At 52.1% G+C, this 21771-nt stretch overlaps 1 protein-coding gene across 7 annotated transcripts in view; it reads right to left on the bottom strand.

Moving 5' to 3' along the window:
- TBCD (tubulin folding cofactor D) overlaps window positions 1-21771 on the bottom strand; it is a 190006-nt gene that overhangs the window by 128166 nt on the left and 40069 nt on the right. For all 7 annotated transcript variants that reach the window (XM_046676423.1, XM_046676424.1, XM_046676420.1 and 4 more), the window contains exons 8-13: window positions 18846-18891; window positions 17238-17370; window positions 12996-13132; window positions 11506-11566; window positions 10311-10385; window positions 5022-5116 (exon numbers count right to left, since the gene is read on the bottom strand). In XM_046676423.1, the coding sequence (XP_046532379.1) occupies window positions 5022-5116; window positions 10311-10385; window positions 11506-11566; window positions 12996-13132; window positions 17238-17370; window positions 18846-18891 (547 nt within the window). The remainder of the gene's footprint in view (window positions 1-5021; window positions 5117-10310; window positions 10386-11505; window positions 11567-12995; window positions 13133-17237; window positions 17371-18845; window positions 18892-21771) is intronic.

The raw sequence follows: 21771 nt of genomic DNA, 5'->3' as shown, positions 1-21771 counted from the left end.
ATGTCTAGTGTCACCCAATGCCTCTAAAGCACCAGGACAGCCACATAAGCCCCAGGACCCCATCCAAGGTGCACCCTCCAACAACCACATGCCATTAATCCAAAAGATATGCTGTCACAATGCAAAACCCACCAACACACATGCAGCCCTCACCAGCGCACCTGGGCTCCTCTGCTTTATACAGTAAGACATTTTCACAAAGAACAAAAACAGGATCCCTCTGCTTTCTGCAAGTCAACACGCTGCAGAAAGCAGCACCATACATCAGAGGAGGCGTTCCAGGCTCAGGACCCAAAGCCTCACACCCCACAGACAAGCTCTCGTCTCATGCTTTACACACACAAGAACATAGACCTTCCACATCAAGGGCCCAAAGATTCTGAGAACATTATGTTTTATAGCTCACCCAAAAGCATCGGGCATCATCTCAAGGGACAAGAAGAGGACCCAGGGACAGTTAATGACAGAAACAGTGCAGGCTGTGAGCCACGTGGCCACCAAGGAGGCGCTCACCCCAGAGCTCTTGGGGAAGGCGGAGGCCATCAGTGCCTGCGGATCTTCACTGTGGAACTGTGTGGGCCTATGGCATGAAGACTGACCCTTCACAGAAGCCATCACCGGATGCCATCCCTCCAGAGGCCACAGGAACCAGCAGACTCTGTATCTTTAAAAGCACACTGGAGTCCTAGATCTTTCTAACAAAACCAGCTTTGCCAATTTTTTAACTGCGCTATCTTTCTGCATTCACGTATGACCCAACTTAAGAGCTGTAAGTTTCTAACCTCATACAAAAAGTAAGAAACCCTCAAAAAGTTAAACACAGAATTACTGTATGATCCAGAAATCCTACTCCTAAGTATGTACCTAAAAGAAATGAAAATGAGGACTCGGATATGTACACACCAATGTTCATAGCAGCATTATTCACAATATTCAAAAGATGACAAAAACCCAAGTATCCACTGACAGACGAACAGATAAAAAATGTGGAATTCCTATACAAAAAACAGCATCCAGCTATTAAAAGGAAAGAAATTCTGATACATGCTATGACATCAGTTAACCTTGAAGACATTATGCTAAGTGAAATAAGTCAGACACATAGGGACAAATCTTGTACAATTCCACTTACACGAGGTCCCAAAAGCTGGCAAATTCATAGAGGCAGACAGGTTGGTGGTGACTAGGGCTGGGGGAGGGAAGGGGAAGTCGCTGCTTCACGGGGGCCGTGTCTCTGGGACTATGAAGTTGCGAAAACAGATAGTGACGATGGTTGTACAGCACTGTAAATGCAGTGAATGCCACTGAATTATACACAAAAGTAGGCAATATGATAAATTTTTATGTTATGTATATTCAACATTTTTTAAAAATAATAACGTAGGGGCCGGCCCCATGGCCGAGTGGTTAAGTTCACATGCTCCACTTCAGCAGCCTGGTGTTTCACCAGTTTCAATCCTGGGTGTGGACCTAGCACCACTCATCAGGCCAGGGTGAGGTGGCGTCCCACATAGCACAGCCAGAAGGAGCTACAACTAGAATATACAACTATGTACTGGGGAGCTTCAGGGAGAAGAAACAAACAAAAAAATAATAACATATCAAAACCATTGAATTATATACTTCAGGTAAATTGAATGTTAGGTGAAGCATCTATCTCAATAAAGCTGAAAAAAGTTTTTAAAAGGATCCTTGAATTCCCATTGAAGAAAAAAAATGCTGACAACGACCTTTCTGAATAGTCTTTCCAGTGGCCCACGCGATTTACCCCCATCACTGGTTTTAACCCTTCACCAAAATGCCAGGCTCGGAGGGAGGGAGGGCGGGTGGGCGGGGTGGGCTGGGAAGTGAAGCACGCGCACGTTCACTCAAGGAGAAGAGCGTTTTCATACAGAAAAGTAGAACAATTACTCCATGCACTAAGTCAAAGGCACCCCGCTTCAGTCCCCACGTTTCTTACAGACTGGAATGTCCAATAGCTGGAAACCACACAAAGGCTGTAAATCAACAAAGCAGGGGGTCAGCAGGAGAGGGGAGTGCCCAGACTGCGTCTGGAGTGGGAGAGCACAGCCCCGCCCAGGGAACTGAGGCACACAGTCCTGTGTGGGCAGTGACAAAGGCAGGAGAGGTCAGAGCTCTGCGAGCAGTCAGGGTCCACCCACAGGAGCAAGCTGACCAGGGAGGAAGCACAGCGGCCACACCAGTGCCACCCCTTCTGGGGGAACAGGAATGCCTCTGGGGCTAATCTTGGCTCAAGGGCCCCCTAGGCCCAGCCGAATCCCCTCCTCAGACCACACTGCCCTCCAGGATCCCACCACTACCCAGCCCAGCCCCACAGCACAGGGGTCAGGCGGTGGCTCTGCTGGTCTTATTGGACCCATTCTTCTCTCACAGGCACTTCCCTAATAAAATCCCTGCAAATTGAATCCTGTCTTCACACCTGCTTCTTCTCGGAGGAGCCAGACCAATGCTACAAGACTATTCAAATGCTAGTTTTGGATAATGTCACAGAATATGGCAAAGGAGGGAGCTCCATGAATCAGTCTCTCTGCCAAAACAACCAGTAAGCTGGCAAAAACTGACAGAATCAACTTTTTCAGAGCTCTGGAATCTAATCAAGAACTTAGAGCAACCACAGAAGTGCTCAGTGAAGAAAGAGGCTACTGAACTCCAGCCTTTAAGGACACCTCTGCCGGGGCACTGGCAAACTGCCGACACAACGCAACAGAGCATCAGTAACCAAACACAACACAGAGCACAGCCGTGGGAAAAGCCACTACATGAACGACGACTGGCCTTCCACAGGCAACAGTAGCAAACACCTGAGGAGGGGGGACCCAACTGCCAGAGTTACACATTATAATACTCACAATGTCCAGGTTTCAACAGAAGAGTTACAAGTTATACAAAGAAGCAGAAAGGTATGACACATTCCCAGGAAATAAAGAAACTGACAGAAACTGTCCCTGAGGAAGCCCAGACATCGTCCTTATATGAGACAAAGACTCCAAACCTGCTGTCTTAAATATGCTCAGAGAGCTCAAGGAAACCAAGGGAACACTGTCTGAACAAAGAAGCAACGTCAATGAGGAGGCAGAGACCACAGGGAAACGCACAGGGGCACCAGCAGGCAGGAGCGGCCAGCCTGCAGTGAAGACCACGGAGCAGTTCACCACAGCTCACGTCTCACAGTCTCAGGCAGCAGCCTGGCACTCTCGTGCAGGCCACAACATCGTACACTCCCACTCTGGGCTGGTGGGAATGTAAATGGTACAACCATTTTGGAAAAGTTTGGCAATTTCTCATAAAGTTCAAGACAGAGTTACCCTATGACCCAGCAATTCCACTCCCAGGTCTAACCTGAGATAAGTGAAAACATGTCCACACAGAAACTTGTGCACAAATTTTCACAGTGGCATCATTCATAAGAGCCAAAAGGTGAAAACCCAAAGGCTCACCAACTGATAAATGGATAAAGAAACGTGGTCTAAATGGAATACTACTCAGCTACAAAATCATTCCATTTGCAATAACATGGATGGCCCTTGAGGGAATTATGTTAAGTGAAATAAGCCAGCGAGAGAAGGATAATCTGTGTATGACTCCACTCATATGAGGAATTTAAAAATATGGACTAAGAACAGTTTAGTGGACACCAGGGGAAAGGTGGGGTGGGGGGTGGGCACAAACGGTGAAGTGGTGCACCTACAACACAAATGACAAACGTTAATGTACAACTGAAATTTCACAAGATTGTAACCTATCATTAACTCAATAAAGAAAAAAAAAAAGAAGAAAGAAACGTGGTCTATCCACACAGTGGAATGTTACTCACCCGTGAAAAGGAACAAAGGACTGCTGTTACGAGCTATAATATGGATGAACGTTAAAAACACTACACTAAGTTAAAGAATTCAGACACAAAAGACCACTCTTGTCCAGAAAAGGCGAGTTTACAGAGACAAAGCAGATCAGTGGCGGGCTGGGGCTGCGAGTGCTGGAGGAAGTGGGTGGTCAGTGCTCCTGAGCACAGGCTTTCTTTGGAGTACAATGAAAATGTTCTGAAATTAGGCTATGATGATGCCTGCACAACTCCGTAAACACATTACAAACCACTGAATTGTACGTTTTTAATGAGAGAACCTCACGGTACACAAATTATATCCCAAGAAAGCTGCTACGAAAAGAAGCAGAAAGAGTCAACAGGAACCACGGGGCCAAGAGCACAGCCACACCTCGGATGCCCACAGCCCACTGCTGGTGAGGACACAAGGCCGAGCCCACTTTTGCACAGACATCTTTGTTCTGGACATAAGTCACTTCCTGGGGCACGTGGCGTCAGCGGTGACACACTCCAGGATGGGGCCCTCTCCAGCCTTTGTAGGTGTCCCTTCCTTCTGTCCACAGGGGCACTGCCAGGCACACCCAGGGATGGTCACCACCAACCACAACAGGGCTTCATGGGGCCACGGCCCCATGTCCCACCTCTGAGTGAGCAGGCCTGACAGCTGGGACACGTGGGCCCAGTTCTTGGGGGTTCCTCTGCACCCACCACGCTGTGCCCCCTCTCTCCTTCTCAGGCCCTCCACCCATCCCCTTGACAGCGTGGACCTTGTTCCCAGGGGACCGTGAAGTCACTCCAGGGGGCAAGCACAGCGGCAGTGCACACTGTGTTCTTACTGGGCCACAGCACCCCGTTTCACGAGGCTGAAAGCTGCTTCTTGGGAACAAGAAAATCTCAGACATCACAACAGTTCATGGCCCTCCACATCCAGATACACAGTGTATGAGTGGTACTAAAATGTCATAGCGGGGAGAAGTGGCAATCAATCAGGAAATCAGAAAAGGCCAATGTGAGAAAGAAAGCAAGACTCAGCCCAGGACGTTGCCCCCCAAACACTCGTGTCAGCAGCAGGGCAGAGGCACGCAGTGCGTGCATTGCGAGCCACACGGGGAGACGGTGAGAGGAAGTACCCGCATGCCACACAGTCTTGACAACGCAACGTGCCGCAGCTACTCACCGTCTACAAGCCGAGAAGGGAGCAACAGGCCTCTTCTGCCCAGTTCCGCCAACGCCAGACACCCGCCGTGCCAGGCGTTGTCCGTCTCCTGGAAACTGAGAGCACAGAGAGCCTGAGACCAGCGCACTGCTGCCAGCCCCCAACCCGCGAGCCTCGCTGAACCCATCCGTGCCAGCCCCGCGCCCTCGAGCCTCACTGAAACCCATCTGTGCCAGCCCCCCCACCCGTGAGCCTCACTTAACCCATCCATGCCGGCCCCCTGCCCACGAGCCTTGCTGAAACCCATCCGTGTGTTTAAAACGCCATCGGCTACAGAAATAAGACACTCCAGCTCAACGGAAGGCGACTGCCCCATTCAACCCTTCTCTTCAGATTCCGACAGCAAGCACAGGCCGGGGTGGCCACACGCCACCAGTCCTCACTGCGCCTCGCTGCACCCTTGGGCCCCAAGCGGTTGCCCCAGCCGCGTGCTCCAGCGGACCGCACGCCCAGCCCCTCTCCCCGCTTAACTGTAACCTGAGGAAACTCGGGCCCCACAGCCCATCAGCAGAGAGCGGCAGGGAGACCTCCTCTCACGGTGCCCTGCTGCCAGCTCAAATGGCTAATTCAAGACAAGTAAGTCAGGATGAAATGGCATGTAGACAATTGTTTGCACTATTTGAAATACAAACTTTTAATAAACAATCGTAATGCCAACTAATCCAGTGAAAAGTAAAGTTTCATATTTAATAAAAATTTTCCTGAAGCACTTTGGACACTCTTGTTTAAAGGTGCAACGCTGGCACTACTAATAGTGAGAACAACTGTTTCTTAAGTTGATGAGAGTTGTTCTGAGAGTTTCCACACTTGGTTGGCAATATAAACATGGAAATATACCTCCCCAAAAAGCAAGAGAAATTATAAGGCTCTTTCCTTTCTTTTTTTTTTTTTTTTTAAGATTGGCACCTAGGCTAACAACCGTTGCCAATCTTCCTTTTTTTTTTTTTTTAAGGATTGGCACCTGGGCTAACAACTGTTGGCAATCTTTTTGTTCTTTTCTTTTTTCTTTTTTCTGCTTTATTTCTCAAACCACCCCTCCCCCCGCCCCCAGTACACAGTTGTATATCTTAGTTGCAGGTCCTTCTAGTTGTGGGATGTGGGAATGCCGCCTCAACATGGCCTGACTAGCGGTGCCATGTCCGCACCCAGGATCCGAACGCTGGGCCACCGCAGCGGAGCGCGCGAACTTAACCACTCGGCCACGGAGCCGGCCCCGGTTCTTTCCTTTCTAAATAAATTAATTTGACGGCAAAAAAATGTTCAGGAAAACCAACTAAACTGCATTACCAGCTGGCAACAAGCCCAAGAACATGCAGGCAGGAGAGCCCAGGCTTGTCTGCTCACTCTGCGACACTGAGCGAGGGCCCCCTGCCTCATTACCTCCGGGGTCCTGTCCCGAGGTGATGCTGCTGGGGCCAGCAAGGAGTTAAACCGTGGACTGACAGAGACAGACATGAAAGCAGCCCCTTGGACCTCCCCAGCAACCTGTGACTCAATGCCAATTACAATTTTTTTAAGTTCCAAATGTTTTATTAAATGTCTGTCCCAAAGGCTGATTGACCATTTTGAAAATTTAACATGGGCACTTTATGTACTTTACAATTTTAATTGAAGAGAGATGCTTTGCACTTTTCTTAAAGACTTAGTAACACCTGGAAGAACCTGATAAAAGAAGAGCATTGTGGTGACTCAATTATCGCTAAAACAACTGCCGGTTACGCCAACATCTACTTCTAAACCAAAGGTGTGCACTGTCACTTGTCAGGGCTGTGAATAGGCTCCATCAGGCTGTAAAACACCTGTGGCCCAAGGGGGGACGAAGGGGGACGAGGGGACCATCATGTCCTGCCCACTCCAGGCAGGCACAGGGAGCCTGTGGGACTCAGCAAAGGTACCTCCTCCCTAGGGCACCTGCCGTGCGGCTAGACTTCAGCCCCGCCCGCCAACCAAGGCCCAACCTGCACAGCAGACGTGGACACAGACATGCAAAATACCCACATTAACACCATGGTATCGCTGAGCCAGGGAACGCAAACACACCGCCAAGCGGGTGATAGCAAGTCACGGCTCAAGACCCAAGCCCAGAGCAATCCCAGGAGGGGACAGGGTCTCAGAGGAGTGGAGACGAGAGACAACAGCAGAGCCAGGAGTAGGCAGGTTCCAGAGAGAGAAAGGCCAAGATGGGCTCAGGGACACGGGCCTCAGGACACCAGGGGCAACGGGAAGCAAAAAACTGATGAGAAGGACCTCAGAGATGACGGGGGGAGTGGAGTGGAGGGCAAGCAACCGTCCATGTGAAACAAATGGAGAAGACGCTCTGGGTCACCTGCTCATCTCTGCACCCAACGTCCCTGGAAGAACACAGGGGAAAGGAGGGGGCCTGGACGCTATGTGCAGGGGGTGGAGCAGAGGGAGGCATGTCATCATCTTTCATTTTGAATCTTTAACTAAAATATTACCCAGTGAAAAACATCAACACGACTAGGCGAGAAGGGAAAGGAAGCGCGCTAATCTCCTGCTGAGACAGGGCGGCTCGTGAGGCCACAAGGCACCACCATAAGCTCCTGAGCGTCTCAGAGACTCTGCAAAGTCAGCAGGAGCCACAGCACACCCAGGACCCACCACAGGGACCCGGGACTGTGGGGCTGCAGTCCATCTGCTAACTAGAGGACCCAGAGGGCTTAGTTCAGACAGTAGACACGGAGGAACCCAGCAAGGCCGATGGGGCCCAGCTCCCCTCCTCCCTGAGGTACCCTGCTTCTGCCATGGCCTGGACTAGTGAGTCTGAACACATTACCTCCGGGGTCCTGTCCCGAGGTGATGCTGCTGGGGCCAGCAAGGAGTTAAACCGTGGTTTTCTAAGCAGTGGGAGTGCAGGGGGCCACAGGCACTGAAGGCCACCTGCACGTTCACGGGATGGGGCACGGGATAGCCATGCTGCTCACACTGGTCCTATGGGGCCCCCATAAAGCCCCTCAGGGACTGGTGCAGCTCCACGCCACACACCCTGGTCCAGAAACACGGCAAGGAGTGAAATAACAGTCCCAGGAGTGGGATGTTCCTACAGTCAATGGAATTAACGTCCTGTTTCTGACCCATTTCAGAAAAGGCTGGCAGCTCACCACACGTCCCAGGAGGACACAAAAGGAGGGACGAGATCAGAGCAGCAGCTAGCCCTGCTGCCCCGCCTCATCTCACACCCCCTCCCTGGCTGTCCCTGCTTCTCGGTGTCTTCAAACATCCAGTCTGCGGTTAATTCCTGTGTGTGCCTCGCTCTACAATCAGGTATTTCACACCCATGTGTGTAGGTGCTGTCCAGGGGGAGCCCATCTGCAGGTGCACTCAGGCCTCTGCTTGGATTCAGGGTGGCGGCCCCTTCCTTCAATGTCCTGCTTGTTGCTGTGAATGCCGGCCTGGGATCAAGAGCAGCAGGACCATTTCCACCCTCCACATCCTGGCTACAAAAATCAGAGGAGTTCGTTAAAATGAGAAGATAAAGGCCTAGAAGCATTTGGAGATGGAACTAACTAGGACAACTGAAACTAGATCAAGATGGGACGGTCTGGAAACAGGACCACCATCTGACCAGAGCAGTCGTCTGAGAGCAAAGACATCCGACGAACCCTGCTGAGACATGTGAAGCTCAGGCCCAGGCGGCAGGCGGAGGCGCAGCAGCCGGAGGAGAGAGGAGGCTGAGGGGCCAGGCAGGACGGGAGGCCGAGCAGGGACTCGAGAGGGCCCGTGAGAAGGGAGGGGAGGCGGCTACGTGAGGACAGCGTGAGGAGGGCTGGGTAAGACGGCTTCAAACGACAGAGGGAACATGCAGAGGCACTCCAGGGAGGACAGAGAACTGGGGAAGTGCCTGAGACCCACGGTATGCTGGCATCTGGGCCGGAGAGGATGGGCTGCAGGGAATTCCCACCCTCCAAAATCCCATCTCGAAGCCCTGCCCTCTCCTGTGGCAAGACGGTCTGCTGCAGCCACTCCACGGCTCCCGCTCAGCAGCCGCCCCAGATGCACACCACTGGCCCGGGGCCAGCTGGGTCCCAGCATGATCAGCATGCCACCAGAAAAGAATTCCAAGACACCGCCCTGTGAGGAGCCAGCAGAACCGCCACACAGACGGGGAAGCACATGCACAAGAAGCAAATGCTTTCTGCCCCTCGTCTGTGGCTTCCAGAGGCCTAAGGAGGGCTGTGTTCCACTGGCAGAGAACAGCAAGTGGTTTCCACTGAAAACACACGGCCACACGCACAGTACTGTTCTGAAAAGATGGCCAACCGCTGACATACTGTTTCCTGCACCCCTCAAATGCCACGGAGCAGCTCGAGGCCAAGTGCAGGAAGCAGCCTGCTCCGAGAGAGCTCGCTGTGGGATGCTCGCAGAGCGATCTCGGCTGCGCGCGCACACACACACACACACGAGCACCCAAAACTGCTGACCTACAGCTTTCTCCACGCACAGTGGCAGCTCCAGAAGAAAAACCACCAGCTAATGAGGGCAGGAGTCAAGGAGGGGGCCTAACAAACACCACGTGTCCTCCACACCTGCTTCTGAAACCACATTAACTGGAGAGTCCTCAGGGAGCCCAAGCACTGTGCCTTCCGCGAGTGCGCACAGGCCCAAGAGACCACCTATGCTGCCAGGGACTCTCCCCTTTGCCCCTGGCCTGCAGGCCCCAGGCTCAGACCCCCAAAACCCGCCATCTACACATTCTGGCCCACCCCCACATCGTGGGCAGGCCACGTGCCACCCAGACACCAGACTTCTCTGAAGGGCCACAGGTGTGATGCAACACTACCACACGTGGCTGTCTAAGTTTAAACCTGATAAAAGTAAATAAATTTAGAATAAGACCTCAGTCACACTAGCCCCTGTTTAAAGTCTCAACAGTCCCACGTGGCCAGTGGCTCCACAGAGTCAGATCTGGAACATGCCATCATCACAGGAAGCTCTCCAAGACCACGCAGGCCTGCATTTACTCCAGTAAGCAGAGCATTCTCTTAGGGTAAATATGTGTGTGTATCTGTTCAAAACTGATTTTTCTTTTTCCTTAAGGTTTTTAAATGCAATGGAGTCTAAGCTGATAAAAGAAATACACTAGAAATAGCTACAGCTCTCAAATTTAACTTGGAAAGGAAAAAAAGGGGGCTTGGGGGCTCTGACAAACAGCTCCACGTAAAAGGATACAAGGAAAGAAAAGCCACTGCTTTTACCCAGAAACACATCCCCCTTTACCTCCTCACATACCTGAAGCAGTCCAGCACAGACCCGACCACGTCGTCCGCCAGCTCCTTGGGAAGCCTCCCAGCCATCCTACCGATGCTGAAAGAGAGGTCATGCTCCATCAGTGTCGCCAACCCCGCACAGGAGGCCACGCCGACCAGGAACCGCCCCAAGCCGTCTTCCTCCCCAGAGACAAGAGAGGAGAGGCTGACCCTAAGCCAGCCTCACCCATGCTCTGCCCCCCAGAAGGCCACCCCCATCAGGGAGCCCCACCACATGGACATGAGAAGACTACACAGATGGACAGGCATCCACACGCATCTGAGGAGGACTGGGCCCCTGGGCTGTGCAATGCGTCGCTGCCAGTCAAAAGCACCCAGCACGGGGCCTCACTGTCACCCTGAACCCTCCAGATCCTCCGGCCCAGTGGGCCGCCCCACTTCCACGCTGGACACCAACTGTGCTGGCTCCGTCAGGCCACCAACATGGGATCAGCCTCCCCAGCCAGCTCCTGGCCAGATGCGCCCCGGGAAGCCCCACCCTCCCAGCCCCTCGCACTCCAACCAGACGTGCCCCTGGGCTCAGGGATCGGTGCTGCTGCGGTGAAGCCCCGAGTGTGCCCGTCAGCCCGGGTGCTGTGCATCTGGAGAGATGGGTACAGAGGCCTGGGGGACCTCAGGAAGGAGCCCCCGGCACTGCACCGCTCTACTCTCCTCCACAGCAGAGAGCACGGCGCATCTTCAATGTCCACTGTGTGCTTTGCCCCACTGGCCGCAGCTCCACAAGGCCTGGCCTGATGGGTGGGCCGCAACCCACACCGGACACCTCTGAGGCCGCTCCCCCAGGCACAAGAGAGGACAAACCAGCCCCCCTTGGGGCACCTGCTCGTACATGGGGGCCACACATACGTGGGCAAAGGGGGTGGGTTGTATGACAAGGACATGGAAGAGCAGGAGGTAAAAAGGCAATGCAGCATGCTCCCACCTCTGCCTATTCCAACCAGGATGGCAGGAAAACAAAGGGGCCGCGAGTCAACCACAGGCGCTATCTGCAAATTCAGAGCATAAAGCAAGAACATAAAGTAGAAAAAGATCATTCTATCCTGTAGAAACTTCTAAGCTATCCACTGCTCTCAAATCCCACAGGAAGTGCTGAGTGATTAAAGGCTCACCAGGTGGCCCCAGCCCAGCGCCTCCCCCTCAGCGAGCCGGACACCTACCCTTTGGCCGCAGACCACCGCACGACAGTGTCCTTGTCCTTCAATCCGACCAGCAGCTGCTCTGGAAGAACACAGGAGGCAGGGCTGTGAGCTCCACGGATCCCCCGCTGTTCACCATCCCCATGCTAGGTAAGTTCTTAAGTTTCCAGCGTTAGGAACCCACCCCACATGTCACTCGAAAGAGCACAGGAAGGGAATTAGACTAAGATCTTAATCCTAATTACAAGAAAGAACGTTTCCTTCTCCATGTTTTTAAATCATCGTTTAAAGCCAATTTTTGTCTTTCTTCCTAAGAAGTAGATCCACCCCTCAGAGCAGTCACGGGGCAGTAAGCACCAGCAAGGGTGGAGGTCAGCGGCAACCCCAAGCAGGGGAGGAAGGCTTCCCAGAGAAAACAGTGCCTGCAGGAGGCCACAGAAGAGCAGCTCGATGGGGACGCAGTCTTGGAGATAGGCTGGACTTCAGGAAGAGCCACACAAAGGCCTGAAGGAAGTCGGGGAGTTGCCAGAGGCTTTGTGGTAAGGGGCTTGAGAGCCACAGTTGGCAGGAACCTTCACGAGGGCAGGCCCGGGAAGGCCTGACTCGGAGGAAAGACAGCAGCCTGTGGGTCCAAGATCTCTGGGACCAGGGCAGGCTAGAGCCCCAAGGAGGAGACAGCAGGTGTAGACAACTCTGGGAAGAAACCTACTGTGAAGGAGAGGAGAGTGGAGTGAGCAGAGAGCAAGACAGCACTGGAGGCAGGTAGGAGACCCCACCATGGAGAGGGGGCTGGGAGGGACACGAAGCAGCGGGTGGTGGGAGGCAGGAGAGACCAACAAGGAAGGGGTGGTCAGAGGCTGGCCCTGCTGGGTGAGGCCTGGTCCGCAGGGGAGGCGGGGGGGAGCAGGCAGGGTATGTAGGGCCCATCAGAGAGAGCCTCTGCCCTTCTCTGTGTAGAGGAGATGTCACCTCAGTGACAGGTGGGCAGGTGGAGAGCTCTGTGGGTTTGAGGTGGCAGGAGCACAGCAGGGTGCAGGTGGGGCAAGGCCAGGAAAGCCACCACTCCATTTCCCCAGGAAAATGCCGAGGCCACTGGCTGGACACAACCAGGTTAGGCGTGAGGAAAGCAGCGTGAGCAGGGGAGACAGCGTAGGGGCCAGAGACACGGGCAGGAGGGCGATGGCATCTGCCTGGGCTCTGACTCGCAGAGAGAGCGTGGAGACAGGAGGCTCGCACACGGAGGCAAAGTGTGGGGGATGCCAGGCTCCAGTGGGCGTGGAGGTTCCCGTACGGACAGGACTGGGCATCAGGACTGCAGGCCAGTGGCCACATGCTCAATGGGCAAGGAAGGTCACAGAAGGTCACGTGATGCTGGCACAGAGAGGGGCAGGAGGTGGTGCAGCCAGCGAAACGCGGTTTGGAGGAGCCAATGCCCAGAAGCGCCAGCATGAAGCAAACGGACCCCACCCAGACTGAGGCAGCGGCAGCCCGCAGCAGCAGACCCCTCGCACCTATGACACGCTCCACCTCCTCGGGGACGTCATCATCTGCATCACCATCAGGAGTCTCCGCATGTGTCTGGGGCTCTCTTCGACCCTGGGCACAGAGCTGCAGGTTAGCGGCCAATGAGCGGCAGCCACGCTGGTACCTGCAGAAACCAAACACAATCTCAGACCTGCTGCCACCACCGGGAGCCTAGAAGACAAACAATCCTGATGACCAAAATTAATGATCTAGCACCACTTGGATGAAAGGACGAAAACCTGTGACAAGTCCTTGTGTTGTACAGAGACAGGATGGAAAGTAGAAGTATTAAGTGTCGTCAGCACAGACTGCCAAGAAAAGACATGACCTGACAGCCACAGAGCGCAGATCTGAGTTCCAGACCACTGTGAAATCCCCACGTGCCGTAAGGTCTCCACAGCCAAGAGATGGGAGATAAGGTGACAGGGAGGAGGCATCCGAGAGAAGCACAGGGAGGGCCCTCAAACAACCCACTGCCTCATCCTCACTCACACTGGCTCTGCCCAGCAAGGACTGCCCCAGGCAGAGGCCGGCCAGCCCTTCGTCACCAGAGCAACTCCCACAGGTGCTGCCTCCGGCACACTCTCCCAGTCCCCACCAACCACGGCCCTCCTCCCCACCCAAGTGGAGGCCACCAGCATTAACTCCACTATGGGCTGTGGAGGGCCCCCAGCACAGGCTGGCTCAGCTGTACAACTCTGCAGCCCCTGAACCGCTCGCCGCCTCAGTTTCCCCCCTGGTAAAATGAGGTCCTACACAGGGGCTGTGACAAGGACGAGAGGAGGTGCACGAAGCCCCCACACCAAGGCCTGTGCAGAGAGAGGCCCACAGGCGCCACCTTCCCTTCTGGAAGGGCTGTGAGACACACATGGGCCTGACTCTCGGAGGTCCCAGCCCACAACAAGGCCTGGGCACAAAGGTCCCAAGTCCAGTCAGAGTGAATGCTGGGCACTGCGGTCTGAGGCCAATTCCAGGACGCAGACAACATGGGCTTTGGAGACAGAACAGGAGACTAAAAGACCAGCCCAGACATGGTTAACTGTGGCCTTGAATGACTCATCAAGGCCTCATCTCTCCGGGCCTCAGTTTCCAACTCTGTGAAACAAGGACAGTGGCAGGTAATTCCCAGGTGACATTAAAAATTCATTGTTTTAAGCTGCTAAATTTGGGGGTACTCAGTTATGTGGCTGTGATATTATGAATTATAAGAAACATATATTTGGTCTTTGTCCACTTCTGGATGACATGTCTTTTGTTATATGGATGAGGTGACTTTGGGGAAGCCCTAAGGACAGGGGCTGGTCACTGGGGGAACCAACCGTGTAAACAGAAGGTGGGAACTTTCAGTCCTGCCCCCTAACCTCCAGGGAGGGAAGAGGGGCTGGAGGTTGAATCCATTGCCAATGGCCAATGATTTAATCAATCATGCCTGTGTAATGAAGCCTCCATAAAAACCCAAAAGGATGGGGTTCAGAGAGCTTCCAGGTTGCTGAACACACGCAGATTTGGGGAGAGTGGGGCACCTGGTGAGGGCATGGAAGCTCCACACCCTTTTCCTATCTCTTGCCCTATACGTGTCTTCCATCTGGCTGTTCCTGAGTTATATCCTCTTATAACAAACCAGTAATCTAGTAAGTGAAATGTTTTCCTGAGTTCTGTGAGCCACTCTAGTAAACTAACCAAACCAGAGGAGGGAGTCGTGGAAACCTCCAATCTATACCTGGTCGGTCAGCCCACATGACACCTGGACTTGTGACTGGAGTCTGAAGTTGGGGCGGGGGGACAGTCTTGTGGGACTGAGCCCTTAACCTGTGAGGTATGACGCCATCTCCGGGTAAACAGTGTCAGAACTGAGCTAAACTGTAGGACACTCAGCTGGTGTCAGAGAACTGCTTGGTGTAGGGGAAAGCCCACGTCAGAGTTGGTGCTGGAAGTGGAGTAACAACCAATAACAGCACAGGGGGACATCGCCAGCCATCACAGGGCTGCTGTTGGGACCACGGAGCAGCCAGCACGATGCTCACAAGCCACAGCAGTCACCTGGCGGCAAAAGTCAGCAGCCTGCTATTCCTCCTCAAATGAGCACACACACTGGTCGGTCACAGGAGCAGTCCTCACCTCATGCTCAGTAACCAGAGACCTGACGACAGCTGAAATACGGCAGACTGGAGGCTGCCGTCAGACTCAGCGCTCTGTCACAAACAACCGCAAAACCTGGATAGACACATAAGCCCACCATTGGCAAGGCACAAGATGACAACCAAGGCTGGGCTACCATCCCTCAGAGCAGGGCAGCCCCAGGGGCCCCGACTTCACCTCTGCTTCCTCACCAAAGGTACTTTCTCCACTGCACACAGAAAAATAGAACCCTAGCAGAGAGCAGCAGTCTTGCCAGGTGGAGAAAACAACATTTGTGACTACTGAGACGGCTACTATTTGGGGACAGATGTTGAAGAAAAGGAGTTGCTGAAAAGGAACCCCAAAATTCTGCATAAAAATCCTGTTGGATCCTTGGGTGACCCCTAAGACACACGAGTGCAGGTCAAGACCCAGAAGCGCCATCAGAGGGCAGCTTGGAGGCTGAGAGCTGAGCAGAGCTCAGGGTCACGTGGCATCAGGGAGGCAGGGAGACGCGCCCGCAGAAGGAACTGAAAGGCAATGCGCTGGACGTGAGGAGCACGCTGCAGGAGGGAGGGCTGCACTCCAGGGAGGCAGAACTGAAAGAAACCCACCCTAGGGAGGCAGGAGGGGAGCAACGCCAGCAAGCCCCAGCTGCTAGGTGGGCTCACCCTCTTAAGGAGAAAACAACCAGCAGGAGAACGATACTAAAAGACATAACAAAACACGAGAAGATGAAATGAAAAAATACACGAGGAAGGAAGATGAAAGAAAAAGAAAACAAACAGCGAGCGAGATGGTAGACTTCAACGAACCACGTCAACAATCGCAGTAAACGTACACGACATGCAGACTGAATGAAAGAATTATGATGCTAAACTATCTCCTTCCCACATAAATGTCTACAGCACTTGTGTGGTTACTTCATGTGTCAACCTGACTGGGTCACAGGGTACCCAGATATTTGGTCAAACATTATTCTGAGTGTGTCTGTGAGGGTGTTTTTCGCTGAGATTAACATTTAAATCAGCGCACTGAGCAAACCAGACTGCCCTCCCCAGTGTGGTTGGGCCTCATCCAATCAGTTGAAGGCTGAAGAGAGCAAACAGCTTGATCCTCCCTCTAGTAAGAGAGTATTCTTCTTGCCTTTGGACTCGAACTGAAACCTGGGCTCTTCCTGGGTCTCAAGCCTGCCAAGTTTCATAAGACACCATCAGCTCTCCTGGGTCTCCAGTTTGCCAACTCACCCAGCAGATCCGGGGACTTGTCAGCCTCCATAATCACAGAAGCCGTTTCCTTAGACTAAGTCTCTTTATACAGAGACACTCAGTCCATATGCTCTGTTTCTCTGGAGAACCCTCATTCAGTACCAAACATTAATTTTCCGTGGCATTCTGGAAACTAACGACAAACATTTACATAAAAACTTCATATAGAACGAGCTACATGCAGAACACCCAAAAGTAAAACATCACACACACCTCTGGAAGCTGCTGTAACTGGAGACAAAGGCTGAGCTGAACGTAATTAAATAATTCTTCCCACCACGCATAATAATACTTGAAATAAAACTCAAGACTGTTAGAAACACAGTACCCCAAGTGCAGTGGAAAAGTCTGTTTCCAAGGGAGCCACTAATCCGAAAGCCATCTATTAATAAAGCAGGCCACCTAGAGATTGCTAAGATGTCACTGCCACCGACAGGCAACGACAGCTTTGTTTTCTGAATAAACCCCAAGGAGTGAGCTTGTTTTCTCTGAAAGAAGCCTGTGATTCAGATCTATCATTGATCAAAATGGAGCTTTCCCCACAGCAAGTCCACGTTAGTAAAGTTGTATTGTACCTGAATGCCACATAAACACAAAAACAGGCTTTTCTTGTCATCACTCCAGCTTCAATTATTCTAACTGGAAGATGTAGGGTCAGAAAATAACGAAAAGGAAAATTGTTCCTTCCAAAATCAGAAACACTTGAGACTAAGAAAAACATGAAAGCAGAAGATACTCTTTACCCATCAGCCTACTCTGTCAGCCCCCAGGAAGACAGGTGGTCACCACACCAGCCACCGACAGACGCTCAGGCCACGCACGGCCACGGCCTAATCTACCAACCTCCACTTCGCCAGCTTCGGTTTCAGGAAGGTCAGGCCCAGCCGCTGCACGAGCTTCACACCGAGTTTGCGGAGCAGGGTCTGGTTGCTGTCGGGGAGCCTGCAGCCGTCCAGGCACTCGAGAACGGTGGCAGCTGTGAACAACAGCACATCAGCTCAGTGTGGTGGGAAGGGTGCTACACCATCTCCCAAACTGCACCCTCTGTCTGACACCTACCACATCAAAACCACAGACGGTTCCACAGGCCCCTCAAACGCAGGTGCTGGCATAAATCTACACTGAAGCCTCAACTCCATTTCACAGAGCCCCTCACCCCATGCCATTTACTAAGTGAGCTCGGGTCGCACCTCTCGACTTTCTCACTGTGAAGCAGCAAACGTGGAGGTTGGCAGAGCAAAGAAGAGCCCCAGAGAGCAGGAGAAGCCTTTCCAAGTGAAGAGAACAGCTTGTGCAAAAACACACAGAGGACTACAAGAGACACGCAAACGGAACTGGGGTTGTGTTGTTTTATCGTCGTCTCACACGGGACTCACATGGCATCACAGAGGAATGATGAGACCAAGGCATGAGGCTGCGGGAACGAGGAGGACCGTAAACCTGATGGGAAGGGTCTCCACGAGAAGGGAAATGGCTCGACCGTCCCTCCGCTGCCAAGGCTGTCTGGGGGAGTGAGGTGGGTGTCGGAGGGAAGCCGAGACCAGGAAAGTGCACAGGATGGTTTTTTGTGTGAGATAAGGAGAGAGGGACTTCAAGATGAGTTGTAACAGCATCTGAATAATTTCCCAAAGGACCCAAATGGGCGCAGTGACTAACCTGGTCTAACTGACTGCCACTCAGAACAGACCCGGGGTCCACGCATGCACTTCCTCCGAGGACAAGACGCAAACACAGAGTGGTCGCTGCTTTTTCTCAGGTGTGATAATGATGTCAGGGTCATGTTTTTAAAGAGTCCCTATCTTCGAGAGATACCTACTGAAAGAGCTGCAGGTGAAATGACAGGTGTCTGGGTGGGAGGAGGAGCACAGAAGAAACAAGAGTCCCCGTGAATTAAAGACCTGAAGCCTGCGAGAGAAATATGGGAGTTCATGACACCATTCTCTCCTCCTGTATACGTGTTTGAAATTTTCCAGAAGGAAAACTTTAAAAAAAAAATAGACTCAACTACTCAAATCTGAGTTATATATCTTCTAAAACATGGAACTCAAAGAAATTTCTCTTGGCCCAGGTAGTAAACCTCTCTGCAGCGAGAATCACTGCACTATTTTCATAAAACGAAGTGAATCTAAAATTAACAGAATGAGGCAAAAGACAAAAGATGTGGCCATGGCTACAGGAAGAACACAGCTGGAGACCTAGGGGCTGTGTCAAGGTCACTAAGTCCCCCAGGATCAACACCCGGCAGCCAGGGCGTCAGGAACCCCAAGCTCCTGCACAAGGCCCAAAAGTCAGATTATTAACACACACAGCCACACAACAAACAAAAAGCCCAAGAGCCATGACAGCGTCCAGATCCAGCAAGTTCCAGACTCCTGCACCTACGAACAAGACGTTAAGGAGACACACATGATCACAACTCACAAAACACCCTCTCTTACAAACAACCCTTACCATAGGGTAAACAGTCTTCACGTTTTCCATGCTTAAATATTTGTGCCTAAAAAGAGAAAAAAAATGTTATTAAAATGTTGCAAATACATTTACAAATTTAAAACACAGATTATCAAAACAATTCATGGTATCTTCGAGAATTTTTATTCTAAACACTCACCACCAAATAACAAGAGCACAGTTTCTGCACACAATAAAGAAAGGGATTACAAGAGACTGGAGGGGAAACTTCCCAAAGAGGAAACGTAAAATCGTAAAATCGGGAGGCAGTGAGAAAGCGCAATTCACTGTGGAGGACGCTGACCTCCCAGCTGACTGAGCTAGCCTCTAAGAAGGAGAGTAAGAATCTCACTGGGTGTTTTTAATTACCTGTGTACAAACAAAGATACCAAAGGATAAAAGTTATAGTCGAAGCATCTCACACAAAAGTGAAGAACCCAAGCATTCCTTCTTGGTCAACAAATGAGAAAGGCATGCATCCGCCTCCTCCTGTGGGGCCCGTCAGCACTGGTCACCTGGACCCACGGGACTGACGTCCAAGGGGTCCTAGCATGAAGTCTCCAGTTCACTTGCCCTGTAACCAGTGACTACCTCCAAACTCGAAGACCTTGCAGGCCCTGAATTCTCAACTTGAAATCTTATCCTCTGCTTTCCAGTCTGGAAGACGAATGGGACAACTGACACAAGCCTCCAAGCCCCTTAAACAAAGAATCCCAGCACTGAGCACTTTTAAAAGCAGCTAAAAAATTTCTCTTCCTTCAAAACTAGTATTTACCCGGCAAGGTGAGAACTGCCTCTGAAGGTATGTGGGCCCATCTGCTCTGGACCCCAGCCCCACACCAGGTCCTGACAGCCAGGGAGCGGCTCAGCGGAGGTGGAGGGGACTTCCCAAAAGCCCTGGCCCATGGTCTTTCACACAGAGACTAGAGGCCATCCGGCCCTGGCGTGAACAGCGCCGATGCTGAGGTAGGCTGGGGACATCACAGCACACAAGGCACCGTGCACTCTCCCAGAAAGGGGCCCCAGGGCTCCACTGCCTCTCCCAGCACCCGTCACGCAGCCCCGCCTCGGGAGCTCCCTTCTTGGGCCTGGACGTCTGGGAGATGCCCTGCAAAGCCCCCGGCAGAAGTCACGCTCTTCCACTCCTCCCTGTCCAAGCCCGAGACCCTGAGTGAGCCTCCAGTGAGGAAGCTCAGACACTTCCTTCACTCCACCACCTTTAGCGACCCCACACCACCGCCACCAAAGGAGCCACCCCACACTGTGCGAGGCACTCACAAACAGCAAGACAGGTCCTGCCCTCCACAGCCATGTGTGAAATGTCCCATATCACGACTTAGAAAGCCAGTCCGAAAACACCAACAATCTGTATCTTTGCAATTTGGGTGTATCACAATGGGAAGTCACCTGGATCCCGTAGCTTCTTCCTGGTGAATTTCTAAAGGAGTCAGGGAGATAGCTCGGTGGAAAGGAAGGAAGAGACTGTCCTGCAGCTGGATGGGTCGGGGCACAACATGAGCACCAAGGTGAAGCACCCCACAGCCCTCGGCACCCACTCACCCTCCTGCAGCTAGCGGCCATGAGAGCACACTCCACCCGAGCTAGAAGGGAGGAGTGGCCTGGCCATCAGCCTCCTGCCCACCAACTGCTATGACAAGCCCCATAGACAGGCACAAGGGACAGACACCTAACCTGATGGCCGCGGAAACAGTCTAGGACCAGGAGTAAGAAAAGAGTGGGCCACACCATGCGGCCCAGTTCCCGTCTGAGGGCAAGGCTCTCGCACCAGCCACTCTTCCCTTGGCTCTGCCACTGCAGCCCCGTGGAAGCTGCAGACATCCACCTGGCAGCACACCTGGAGCCAGGCCAGGTTTTCAAACATGGACTCAGATGGTTCAGACCCTGACAACAAAGCTTACAGGACAGACACTTCTGACCTTAAAAAACCTACATGTCAAAGTTCACAAGAATAATCTGACAGTGACCTTTCCAGTTCTGAATTGCTATACATGCAAATCCCATGACAGAAAACCCCTGCCAAGGACAGAGGCTTCACTGAGGATACCACTTTCCCTCAAAGCAGGAGGCACAGGGCAACAGAGCTGAGCAGGGGGTGCCGGTGGCCCTTCCCTCAGGGCTGGCATGTCCCAGGTCACAGGAACAACATGCCCCTCAGAGACACACATGTGTGTCCAGGAACACTCTCCTCCCTGTGTTCTCAGGGCACAAGGCCATCCACACAGCCAGTGCCTCTTCACACAACTGGTTCCACACGAAAAATATCTGAAAACATTGTAAGTCCACAAGTTATAAAAACCATGAGGTTTCAATCAACTATTGAAAGTGATATTCAGTAATCATACACTTAACAAAAACACAAATAAATGTCTTAGTATAAAAGTAATTGCTAACACAAATTTTGCCAAATTTCCTAAGATCGTGAAACACTCAATTATACCAATAGCTGTTGATGACAGTGAGGAGAAAAAACCAGCCTGAAGATTTACTCTCAGCTACTGAAGCACCAGAACCACCGCTCAGCACTCTAATCTCTGCCCGCACCAACGCTCTGCACCCCGCTGCAGTCAACCAGAGAGGAGCCGAGCCAGGACGCGGGAGCCCGGCAGGCAGGCACAGTGGGCTAATCAGCAGAGATTCACATTTAAGCATTATTGAGCTCAAAGTGCGTAGCACACGTTTTCTTACAACGGTACTGAAATCAGAACCACCAACATGTGGGGAATAATGATGTTTTCTTTTGTTTTAAAAAGAAGTCCTCAAAATGATTTGACGATTATGTGGAATACACGCTCAAGTATTTAGAGGCAGTACAATGACTTGACTTAAAATAGTTCAACAACAAAAATATGTGTTTATTTTTATATATACACACATGTGTGCACATACATAAATATACATACACACA

This window comes from Equus quagga, chromosome 11 (genome assembly GCF_021613505.1).
Source record: "Equus quagga isolate Etosha38 chromosome 11, UCLA_HA_Equagga_1.0, whole genome shotgun sequence".
Lineage (NCBI taxonomy): Eukaryota > Metazoa > Chordata > Mammalia > Perissodactyla > Equidae > Equus > Equus quagga.
This window is presented reverse-complemented; position numbering and strand designations above follow the sequence as displayed.